At 40.7% G+C, this 12,416-nt stretch overlaps 3 protein-coding genes across 3 annotated transcripts; 1 reads left to right on the top strand and 2 right to left on the bottom strand.

The window, feature by feature from the left end:
• Positions 1 to 240: 240 nt before the first annotated feature.
• LOC138124366 (uncharacterized) lies at positions 241 to 1,029 on the bottom strand. Its single transcript, XM_069039403.1, has 3 exons — positions 880 to 1,029; positions 720 to 830; positions 241 to 674 (listed from the first exon to the last, which is right to left on the bottom strand). Exons 1-3 carry the CDS (start codon positions 949 to 951, stop codon positions 507 to 509), a joined length of 351 nt encoding a protein of 116 aa, XP_068895504.1. The 5' UTR covers positions 952 to 1,029; the 3' UTR covers positions 241 to 506.
• Positions 1,030 to 1,531: 502 nt separating this feature from the next.
• On the bottom strand, positions 1,532 to 2,725 carry LOC138124328 (zinc transporter ZIP3-like). The gene has a single exon (XM_069039355.1). It carries the CDS (start codon positions 2,709 to 2,711, stop codon positions 1,560 to 1,562), a length of 1,152 nt encoding a protein of 383 aa, XP_068895456.1. The 5' UTR covers positions 2,712 to 2,725; the 3' UTR covers positions 1,532 to 1,559.
• A 138-nt stretch (positions 2,726 to 2,863) lies between these two features.
• On the top strand, positions 2,864 to 5,546 carry LOC138124307 (cilia- and flagella-associated protein 53-like). Its single transcript, XM_069039314.1, has 5 exons — positions 2,864 to 3,122; positions 3,260 to 3,669; positions 3,721 to 3,883; positions 3,935 to 4,684; positions 5,301 to 5,546. The coding sequence occupies exons 1-5, from the start codon at positions 3,015 to 3,017 to the stop codon at positions 5,484 to 5,486; spliced, it is 1,617 nt and encodes a 538-aa protein (XP_068895415.1). The 5' UTR covers positions 2,864 to 3,014; the 3' UTR covers positions 5,487 to 5,546.
• Positions 5,547 to 12,416: the final 6,870 nt, after the last annotated feature.

Raw genomic sequence — 12,416 nt, 5'->3', positions numbered from 1 at the left:
TGTCATCACATAAATATCAAACGAAAATATAACAAGTTGTGCCGTTCCACGTAACCCCACAATCAATTTTGATTGTGAAGACTCGACCGCAGATTCGATTTATTGTGCCGCGAAATTGCCATTAAACCGTCGCAACTTGATAAAGGATTAACGCACGCGTTCGTGTGCAACGAAAGCTCCGATAAATCGAAGAGAAAACGCCCGAAGGATTAATTTTTCGCCTAGAAAGTCCAATTGAAAAACGCTGCAGCTGAAGTTTTATTCAAAACAACCAAACAACAATGGCGTATGTGACATCATCACTCAGGTGTTGTTTATTGTAATTATGTTGTCGACGTGCACTCAATCCACACAAAGTATTTATCGAAGAAAATGGTAAAACAACGACGTCCCCAGCGGTGAAGCTTGCAAGCGTGAGTTGGTCAGCATCGTCAAGCCAGAGCTGGCAGCTTGGGCGTTTTGAATCGGTCGCCGGGCTTGTGCTTGGCCCGACGACTTCTCAACTGCTATCCGTCCCTGATCCCCGGCTGCATCCAGATGTACCCCGTCGCTGTCATCGAGCAGAACGCGTTGTAGTACCGTCCGGGGGCCCTGCAAAACGACCACTCCGGGCACTTGCACCGGAACAGGCTCTGGAACTCCTCCTTGCACACCTCGTTCCACCAACAAGTCCTCTAAAAAACGACTTTGCAACTCGCCACAACCTGACTCGACCGTACCTCTGTTAAATATCCGCTGACGGATCTGTCCGAGATGCTCCTCCTGCTGAGGAGGCGCGCCGACCCGTCGTCGACCAGCAGGAACGGCACCAGGAGCAACAGGCAATGCCTCTGGAATTTGGCACGTGTCAAACGCGGTTTCTAACCGATGCGAACTCACCATCGACGGGGTTTTCTGCATTTTGCTCTTGTTATGTGTTATTGATCGCGACCAAGACCCACTTGGCGCCATCTGACGGCCGGGGCGACCCGACCGCGATGCTCTCGTTATCTCTTCGAAACGATGATAAACGCTTATCGACTGGGCGTCATAAAATATTCACGCAATTATGGTTTGTGGGTTAATTGATTGATTCATAATTGAACTGCTTTTATTCGGTTGCGTAAGCCGCCGGTACCACCAATTGGACGAAATCAGGCTAATGGGAGGCTCTCAACAGGGTCCAGTGTCTTCAGACGAAAAAAATCTAATCGCCTCGTTATCTATTCCGGGCTAGAAGAGATTTTCCGAGAAGTTAAAAAAAACATGTCTTGCATTTTTTATTAATCCACCTCCATGGTCTAAACCCTGTGGTCCTCTGGTCTCTGTGTGGTCATTAAAAATTAGTTCTTGCCTATTTATAAACATGTAAATATCCCTTTTGATTAAATAATGGAGGTCCCCAAATAGTACAATCGATTTTTTCCTTCGCCGATTTGCCATGACAGAGATTATTGTGTCAAGTACCAAAATTGCACACCAGGTTCTCCAATCAATACACTAAGTATTATAGTTCCCACATGAATAATGTCTCCTCGTAAATAATAAATCGTTTGTTAGAAAAGTAAATTTTATTAGAATTACTCTATGTACATTTCTGCACATTGCAACACAGCCATCAATCCAAATCCTCCCAAAATGCAAACGGCACGTCGGAAGGTGTAGGCCCGGCGCTCTTTTTCCCGATTGAGCACCTCAAAGAACGTAATGTAGAGGATGGTCCCGGCAGACAACCCCTCGAGTAGTACCACGGCAGTAGACTTGGCTTGAGTGTTCATATTCGCGTGTTGTATTATCAAAAGACCTAACAGAACACCCACTGGACTGGTCAACGAGAGTACTGACACGTGAATGATGATTCTGGTTATTTGCGTCTTCGCCAGGATCAGTTCCAGACTGATGTAGAAGAGTATGGTGGCAGAGTGTATGGATACCGCGACGAAGAGGTACCAAATGTTGGCAACCGATTGTTGCAAGCCTATGGCGAGGCCTTCGAAGAACGCGTGAAGCGACAGCGCCAACACCACGAGGATATACCTCACGATCTGTTGCTTCGACTTGGCTTCTTTCTCTGCAGCTTCTTCTATCTCGTCGACTCTCTCCAGTTCTTCGTCCAGATCGAGACTCTTCTCTTGGTTCTTTTCGTTCTCTTTCATCACCTCGGTGGTGACGCTGTAGGCGTCCGATTGCGACACACAATCGTCCTTCTCTTTGTACATCTCGTCCTGGACGATAAACGCACTTCGAGGTAGCTCTTTCTCGATGTTGTCTTCGATGATGAAGGCGCTTCTCGGTACCACTTTAGTCTCGGCACTGGGCGTCACCACGTTGGTTTTTTTGTCGCAGAAGTCGTCCGGCACTTTGGTGACGAACCAGTGCGAGAACTCCTCGACGAAGTAGACGAAGAAGAACCCGAGAGAGATGGTCATCTGCGAGAGGGGGTAGTCTGTGGTGAGGTTGCCGTAGTCCTTCAGCTGCTCCACCGATTTGTACACTTCGGGCATCATGTGGAGAAAACACGTGGCGAAGAGGACGCCGCCCCCGAACGACTGGCACAGCGCGAGGGTGCAAGTCACTTGTTGATGGCGCCTCTTGTTGATGAAGTGATGGGAGTCATCTTCGCCCTCCCAGTGCAGGAGAAGCTTGTACAGCTTCACCGGAAGGATCCCGAAGAAGAAGCGAAGGATGCCGAACAGCACAGCCACCAGGACTTTCGTCGATGTTAGATCCATGCTTCTGGAGGGGTAGTCATGGTTCGCGTGTCAGAGATCGACTGGAGTTGGGACGGTCGATCTGGGAATATTGTCGATGGTCAGGCGCATGGTCGAGTTCGACCCATTTTTACATGGATTAATGGGTGCTCAGGTGTAATCCCTGTCGAGGGCCGCACACAATAGGGTGATTAGCGCCCTTCGCCATGGCGATCGTCACCATGCCGACTATTGATCTAATAGCTGTCACGCTTTTACGATTCAGCTCTCGAAAATAATTCCTCTTCGTTGTTCTTGATCAATCGAATCTATTACGAAAAGACGATGTTTGGAGGCAGCTTGGCGCAACCCAAGTATGAGAAGCGTTCAAGGCCGAAACCGATGACGTATGACATACAACTACCAACCATCTCGCCGGGGGTGTATGGACACGTAAGCAAAATAAAATCTATTCTTTATCACGACTGTTATTAGTAAAATGTGTCGTATTAAGCGAAATACACATTTTCTCCAAGAAGTTCGAAAGTTCAAGGCTTGCTCTACTTCTTGTTTCATTTTTATTTGCCCAGATGGGTCGTCCCTCCAACACAGACTATCACGTGCGATGGCTGCACTACCGACAACGCCTCGTCGATACCGAGAGCCATTTTTTAGCCACCGAGGCTAAACGACTGACCAAGGAAGCGGTCGAGGCCACATACGACAAACACGCCGAGAAGAAACTGTTTAAACGCCATGTCCAAGATCGTTTCAAGGAAAAAGTCAGAGCATATGATGAGGAAATTGAGAAACGGCGTAAAAAATTGAAAGAACTGTTATGTAGGGAAGAAGAAGAGTTCATCTTGGAGACCATAGACCAGGCCCAGAAAGGCGTGGCCAGCAAGATGGAAAATATGAGGAAGAAAGCTCAGATGTTGAAGGCGCAGCGAGAAGAAGAAAGACAGCAGATTGTCAACGAGCGGCGCATGCTGCAATACATGTAAATAATGCAATCGAGGCAGTGGTGGGGGTGGTAATTGTTTTGTTGAAGGGACGAATGCAAGGAGTTGCGTCCGGTTTTGGTGAAGAGGAATCTCATGGACAGCAAGAATACTCAGCTGCAGCAGATAAAGGAGAACGAGATGAAGAGAGAGGCTGAGAAGGAGCTGGACAGCATGTGGTACGATCTGATGGTTAAAGAGATGGAGGCTAAGGTATTGGTGTTGTTGCGATGGAAGAATTAATCTAGCAAGGTTTTCTGACAGATGGAGAGAGAAACTCAAGACATGCTGAAGAAGAATCGTGCGATGGACGAGACGATGGAGGTCTGGGAGAAGCAGATCCGCGGGAAGCAGCTGTTGAAAGAAGAAAAAGAAAGAATCGCGGCCGAGGACCGAATCGAAATGATCAAGTTGCAGGAACAGATTCGCCGCGAAGAAATCGAAGCCCTCGACTCGAAACGACGCAAACGCGACCAGATCGCCAAAGAGCTGAGGGCACAGATCGAACTCCAAGAGAAATACTTGGCTCAGAGGAAAAAAGAAGAAGACGCCCTCAACAACGCGTTGAGTCACTTGGCCGAAGTGGAGATCGAGCGAGAGAGGCAGAAGATGCAAGACACCACGTCGCTAGCGAAACGCGAGACCGCGATCTACCGCCACCATTTGAAGGAGTTGGAAGAGGAGAGGAAGAAGGAGGAGAAGCAGTTGCACGAGTTGCTCGACGAGCACAGGAAGATGGTCGAGAAGAAGCAAGAAGAGGCGATCTGCAAGTTGAAGTGGGCGCGGGAGGAGCTGCAGAAGAACGTGTTGGCAGGGCGGGCTCAACAGTTGGAGTACAAGAGGCAGGAGGCGGAGAGTCAGCTGAAGTTGAAGGAGGCGGAGAACGAGCTGTGCAGGATGGCGTGCGAGACTAATGAGAGGCTGCAGGCTGAGCACGACAGGATGCAGGCGGAGGAAGTGAGGCAGTACAGGGAGGATTTGAGACAGCAGATAGAGTACAACAATGAGAAGAGGGTGAGTGGAGGTGTAGAGCTTGGGGACTTGTTGTTAGGTTGGCACTACGAGCAAAAGTAACTAGGCGCGCCAATAAGGTTATTGGAATTTATGACAGATCTCACTAACGTACAGTTCAGTCATAAGTTTTAAGCGACCTTAAGTTTGACAATTCACACCAAGCGTTTTTACTTTGGTTGTTGGAAAAAAATATTGCTTGGTTGTTTCAATTTCTTCTTCGTATCTAGAAATATGGGCAGCTATAAAATATTTTAAGATAAATCATTCAAAAGCCCTATTCAGAGAGTCGAATTTTTGTTTATTATATTCCAGTTTTGTTGGAATAGTAGTGGTCCGGTGGAGGAGACATATGGGACACATTTTTTTTCTTGAACAAAATTTAAAAAATGTTAAGAACGGTACTTACATAACGATTTGTGCAATTAGACGGCGTGATCAATATTTACTTACTCTGAGAGCTTGTGAATTTGTATTTTAATTATGAGAAGCCGATGGCAAAACGTCTAGATTTCTAATTTTGTCTTTTCGTAAGGCTCATATTTCACACTTGCTAATTAAATGTGTTCCTTGCGACACGCCTGCCAACATGCCAAATGCAATTTCTTTCTATTGGTAGAGATTGGAAAAGGAGCAACTGCAGCGAGAACTTGCCGAGGGCCTCGCCGAGGAGGAGCGCCGCCGGCAGCACGTCCTCCACATCATCAACAACAGATTGGAGGACCAGGCGTTCAAGCATCCTTTCAGGCGCGTCCTGGAGAGACCCAGCTGTCCTTGTCCCAACCCCGCGACCGACAATCGCTGAAGATGCCAACACAATACTTTGTACAACAAAGGAGCCATTACAGAATTATTTGCAATGAAAGTTTTATTTGTTTTGGGTTGCCCAACGCTGTTGCAGGCCGCGATGGGAACTAATTTTTGTGAAGATTCTCATTATCCCGTCTTCGACGTGATATTGCGAGCGACCGGGATTTTACTGCCTCTTGTAAGACACAAGAAACTTAATCTAGCGTAAAGTTTACTGACATCGGGATTAGCTACGAGAAGCGGTTGCACAACGGCACTAATAAAAATCGACGCAAAATTGCATAAGGATTGTGCATGAGATGTTCAATTAGAAGGTGAGCATTTTGCATCGCAATGACCAACATTCACTCCTCAACGTCGAAATTACACGCCTGATTAGAATTAGTTATTAATTAGCCTGGATTTAACTTGTGCAGCTCGCCGGAAAAAACGAAACAATTCCAAATGTTTGCGCGGATCGCCGCAAGTGTGAAAGTTGATGGTTTATTGGAAGCATCTGGAGCGCACAGATTGCTAATTTAACCTTTACGAGTTGTGCAAGTCCAAACAAGACTCTTTGAATTTATGTAATTGTATCTGGTTTGAAGGTTTCGAGGACGCTCGACGCCGCTTCTAATCAATAATTGAGGAAATGATAATTTAGCGGTTTTTTTCGCCGCTTCAGTTTTGTTTTTATTGCCGTTTGAGGACTTGTGCAACTCAGCACGTGACTGGCTTTTATTAATTAATTTCGGGGGGCAAGGAAGAGTCTTTTGAAATGTAGAACTAGAACGGCCGGGAAGAGACCGCCGTGGAACGTTTGTTATCAAATCATGACCGAGAATGGGACTACCAGTAGTGAAAGTATCGACAGATGCTATTGTTGATCGGTAATAATTGTACATGGCGTTTGCCGGAAGTGATGCATAAATGGATTGGATGGACGTCTTTTTCCCAAGACACTCTGGTGCTAATGGTCGATTATGTTTTATGGCGGGCTCTTCGTTTTATAATAATTAAAGCAAATACGAGATTTACGACGATTTGGGCTTTCTCTTGATACGTAAACGCTTGTGGGTGCCGTAAAGAACAAATTAATACCTGTCTAAATTTTACTTTCTTTGACGTTTCTTAAGGGTCGCCGTTTTCTTTTATTTTGCGAAATTTTCCACCAAGAAGTAAAAGTCTGAACTTTTCCAAACGTATTAATTATAATACGACGACCATATTTTATCATAACCTTGCGCCACCGTCAAATTATGGATATCTGGGGGCACTGTGCACAGATTTTCCATTTCTGCTGCTTATTGACTCCCAGAGGTCATTTTCACTGCTCACACATTTGTTGACGCTACGGATTTACAATTGGTTACAATTTGTCGCCGTTTATCAATTTTAATGTCATCTCTGCATTCAAACTCATTAAAAAAGTACAAAAGATTGAGGTTAAGGCAGATTACATTTAAAATTCAAGAAATACAAGGTCATCACGAAGGAGTGTTTAAATTGGTAATATTGAATTTTATTTGCAAATGGTACAACTGGAGTAACTTCCGGAAGTTGCGGCTTAACATCATGCGCCGCATCATTCGCAAGTGACATTTGACATTTCAAACTAAATTAAACATTCTGTTCGAGAGCCTAAAAGAAAGAGTTAATTTATGTTTACATAGAGCAAAATGGGGCGCACTTCCAGCATTTCCTTTGATTAATTTTTAGATAATTGTTCTGTATTTCTTTTTACAGTTCTTTTTACAATCATTTTGTCGCTGTTAATGTTACGTCAGATATGTGTCACATAAATCAACAAAACATTTACGGTTGCAGTGTTGCAAAAGCAAATACTGGGTGACTTTTAATGATTGAGACAAATTTAGTGGGTTGGCACTCCCGAATAATTGGTACGCCTAGTCATTTGTCAAAGAGTTGTCTGTTGATTCGCTTTCTAGGTTAAGATTCTAGAAATAAATAACGACAATCTGATTTATTTTGACTTTGGAACTGTCATATTTGAATCAAGTGTATCAACATAAAATCGTGAATGTGTTGCCAACCGAACATAAACAATTTCACTCACCCGGTACTTACCATTTACGTTAAAACTACTTCAAATATTGCAAATTCACATCTTCTCATGCATGAAAATTAGTATTTTAACACCAATATAGGAAGTAAACACAAAATACAACAAACATTTTAAAAGTCTTGCCAACTTCTACAGTCTAAATTTGCTCAATATAAAAATTTTACAATATACCGTGTGAGCAACAAGTACTGATTGAGTTGGCAATAAATTCTGGTGATTTTTGGTGACTTTTATGTCATGTTCCAACGAGAAAACCATTTTATTAACAAAAGATTACAAAAACCAAAACGTTTAAATTTGAAATGTATACCAGCTGTCAATAATGTCAATAAAACAAACCGGAATAGGTACAATTCACAGTCTTGAACATTTTATGTAAAATTTTTTTTTGCCAACTGTAACAGTTATTGTTGCTCACCCTGTATTTACCAAACTGGTGTTTCTCATATCTTTTTTAATTTAAAAATATTGTTTTTAGTTTTATCTTGTTAAATCGGCATCTTTGCAGCTAATGAAGACGATGGTTGGTATCACTGGTATAATAAAGAATTTTGTGTAAAAACTGAAAATTTTGTCTTCCTAAATATATTAAATTGTATTTTATATCATCATTTAAGAGATATTTGTTGTTTGTCTATCTATCCATTTAGCACAAACCTATTAAGCATAAAATACCTATTATATGTGTAAACATTTTTGCCATACACTTTTATTTTCTAACCCATGTGTGCTAAAATATAAACAAAATAATGTACTAAATTTTTTCCAAAGTTTTTCTGTATTAACAAACACCAAAATATATCTTTTCCAAAATTAAATAAAACATTGTTTATGTTGCAAGCTGGTCAGCACGGCTTTGTTTTTAGTTTTAGCGACACTTCGGTTGGCACCATTTTTAATTATTATATTTGTTGACATTCAAATTTGATTGTTGTGGCCTTTATTAATTAGACCAGTGCTAGTGACGTGAGTGCACTAGTTTTTCTCAAATCCTGCGATTCGACATGTAGGTGAGTCAGTTTGATTTGTTTTGCACAAATTCCCGTTACCGCTTTCCTAACCTCAAATTTGAGCGCACCCGTTAATTGCATAATTTCAACTCGCGAATGCGCTTTAGCGGATTCCGGTAGACGTTTTTAAGCCGAAATTTGTGTACTCGAATAGTTTAACTCGGGAAGAACCTGCCGGTACGAAATGTAAATCACTTTATCAAAAGCGGAAGATTTCAACATTTTTAAAATACCTACTTAGTTACAAACACGCTAATGTAGGAGATGTGATCTAGATTGGAGTGCATTAGCATTTAGATTATCGCAGATCGGTCACCTGAGGCTTAGCCAACCCATTGTGTGAGATGGTCATCGCTGCCGCCTCCAGCGCACCGCCTCTATCTCCCCGTTAAAATTCGCCTAATCCTCTCCTCGGAGTAATATTTAATTGCGATGCGATAACACACCAGATTATGTACGTTTACGTAAGTTTCACACTTTCTGCTCCCGAAAGAATCACATTTGCTCACGTTTGGTCCCCAAGTTGCGGCATCAGTATGCACCGCCGCCGGTACGCATATTTGGGCGCAACCTTTCAAAAAGAAAGTCCCGGACGGACAAACGAACATTGGAATTGTCTCCGATGAATGACAGAAGGTTCACCCGAGTAATAATTGCTGTCATGGTTTGGTGACGTCGTTTCTCAAAGTGTGTTTATGAATGTGATTGTCCGCAAGAGAAAGTGATGATGACCAAGGACGAGTGAAAGCCGGCGTGTCGTGATGTTTGTTTAAGTATAACGTCGCTTGGGAGATGCACCTGATCCTTGTCGCTGGGACCGATTGTGCAACACGGGCTATGAGAGTTTTTCGGCGAAAGCGTTTTGCATCTTGCGCGTCAATCCGCCGGAACCGTTATCTCTCACTAACAAGCGCGAATCGAACAATAAAGATAACTTTTGCTCCGGACAACAGGAGGATATCTAAATAGGCCAATAATGTCGATGCACCTGAGACAAAGTTAAAACAGATGGTCGCACTAATCATGAAAAATTCCGCGTTTTAATAGCACCACTGTAGTTGTGCCGTCACGCACCAAGTCATGTATGAAGGTGCCTTTATTATGTTGACAGAGCTAATCTGTGATAGGGTGATTAGCGGGACAACTCTTCAAATCATTGTTAGATTCCAATTAGTAGCTTTGTGTGAATGCTTGACATGGGCAAAACAAACCTGATCCGACTGCTGTTCTTTTGCACATTTCTGATCAAAGAGAATCTAGTGCAAGACGATGCTGTAAGTATTTTGGAACGAGTAATTTTGGAATTGTGTGGTTGGCACTGGAAACTGTCCAGAGGATAGTTTCTCAACAAAGCGGGTTTGTCCGAGAAATGTGTTGCGACGTGATGTAATTGCAACGGCCACACCTTCTAAGTCAAGATTTTGCGATACGAGTAATGCAACACAATGACCTGCAGCAAGTTTTTATCGACAGTGTGAGAGTGTAGGAATATATTAACATTTAAATGCAGTGTTATTTTGTTGACAGTCACAGTAGTATTACTGACATCATTAAGTTCTTAAGAGCCATGTTGATTTTAAAATTTAAATGTTTAAGTGTTGCCAACAGAAAAGTCCCTAATACCAAGTATTAAAACAAGTGCTTTAACTTTTATTTAATAAAAATCCGCACAAAAAATGTGTGTATCATACGTACAGAAACGGTTTTGCGAGTAGTCGCATTGCAAGCCTCGGCTATCGCCTCGGCCCGCAAATCTTACTCACTCGCAAACGTGCTGTTTCTGGTGATACAAATAACTATGAATGCAAATAATGGTTTTGTTTAAAAATGTGATTAATAGAGTGATTGATTTGCTTTCTCCTAATAGAAAAATAATGGAAAGCAAAAAAATCCTTTTTTAAATTTTACTTGAGACTTTCCAATTTCGGTAATTTTGTCATCACCTAGAAAATTTTTAAAAATAATTCTTTGTTAAAAAATAGGTATGATAGAGTAATTATTTCGTTTTTCTCTTTTCTCGTAGAATAGTGAAAAGAAAGAAATCTTTTTTAAAATAAATTTTAATTGGGACTGTATGTAGAAGTACCTATTGGATTTTCTCATGGGCTGTGAGTCATGTCTGCGCAAACGACGAATATCGGTCTCAAGTAGGCGCTACAAACCGACCGGAAAACATCGTCATTTGTTACGTTAGTGTCGTCTCTCTCTCGTCTATTTGCATGTAAAGTGGTCGAAGTTTTCAGTTTTCAATTACAGATTTTTCACTGGTTTATCGCTACGCCTTCGCGCAGATATTTCCAAGGTCACATCCCATGAGAGAATCCAACATATTTAGAACTCCATTAATTTTTCAATACCTAAAAATTTTTTTTATTAAAAACTGATTGATAGAATGATTGTTTGGTTTTTCTCTTAACAGAAAAAGTTCATTATAAAAATTAATGAGCTTAAAATAAAATTTGGTCTTGGTCTAGTTTGTATGTGTATGTTTGTTGAATGGCTAGCTTGAGATACTTTCTGATTCAAGAGTTTACAAAAAAAATAACGATTTCTCAAAATCTGTAATTTGGCATATTTTGTTCTAAACTTGCACATTGTAGCGTACTTGATCAAATTACTCATTTTCAGACGGAATTCAGTCCATTGTTGTTACATAAGCTCGAAAAAGAAGAAATAGATACCAATAGGTGTGGGTTGATCTTTGCAGTTTCCTGATTTAAACCATACAGAAAACGTGTGGGTTAATAGTGATGATTTAATTAAAACTCAGAATACAGCAACTTAAATAAACTCTTTAAATGAGTAAAGTGTGCTTGAACTTTATATTAAGAATTAAGAATAAGGTTATGTCTGTTTTGTTGTTGATGTTATTTTATTCGGATGGATGTTTCAAATGATGATTTCGTAATGATTTTTTTCTAATTTGTTTGGATTGGATCTCAACTAAACTCGTTAACAAGTAATGTTAATGTCAGTGAAGAAACTCTTTGATTATTCATTATGGGAAGCATAATTGTACCGCTGTACACCTGCTACTAGATTCAGTATTGTCAATAGATAAAAGAAAAAATTACTACGTTAATTAGTTTGCATTCTGTATTTTATTTTTATTATTAATTTGCTATTTGAAGCTCTTTTTTTGTATTCAAATTTTTGGATTGTTAAGACAATTATGAAATAATTCTCAGATTAATTGTATTTAAGACAATTCAACTACAGTCATTTCCGCTTAAAACGGAAGTGTTGAAGTTGGATTGTCATGTCAGAATTTTAGTATTACAACGAATTTCTAAATGTTACAGTTTAGAGAATAGAATAATTAGTTCAGACGAATTGTTTATTTATACGATACTCTAACACAAAAAATTTTTCACTACCGAAAATTATTTATTATTTATTATCTCTTTTTCGATTTTCTTGATAAAAAAAATATTATCGACTATAATATAACTAGTGGTATGATTATTATCGATGATATTATGAGTGACATTGAGCTGGAGATTTCACGAGTCCGAAGGACGAGTGAAATGTCCTGCTTCAATTTCACGAATTTAATATCATCGATGATTAATCATACCACGTGTTATATTCGATGAGGTAATATAATGAATGAAATACAAAATTATTCATTTATTTGTCAAACTGACAAATTTATTTCAATCAAAAATCGCAACGACGAAAGTAAACAAGATAATATTTTTTTTGTTTTTTATTATCGCTGTGATAGCCATGCAACTAAGGACTTTACGCGTTTTCATTGGATCATGTGATGATCACGTGATGCATGAATTATATTGTCGTTGTTAATATATTTTTAAACAAGATTTTCTACTATGCACAATTGTCTGTC

This window comes from Tenebrio molitor, chromosome 2, assembly GCF_963966145.1.
Source record: "Tenebrio molitor chromosome 2, icTenMoli1.1, whole genome shotgun sequence".
Classification (NCBI taxonomy): Eukaryota; Metazoa; Arthropoda; class Insecta; order Coleoptera; family Tenebrionidae; genus Tenebrio; species Tenebrio molitor.
This window is presented reverse-complemented; position numbering and strand designations above follow the sequence as displayed.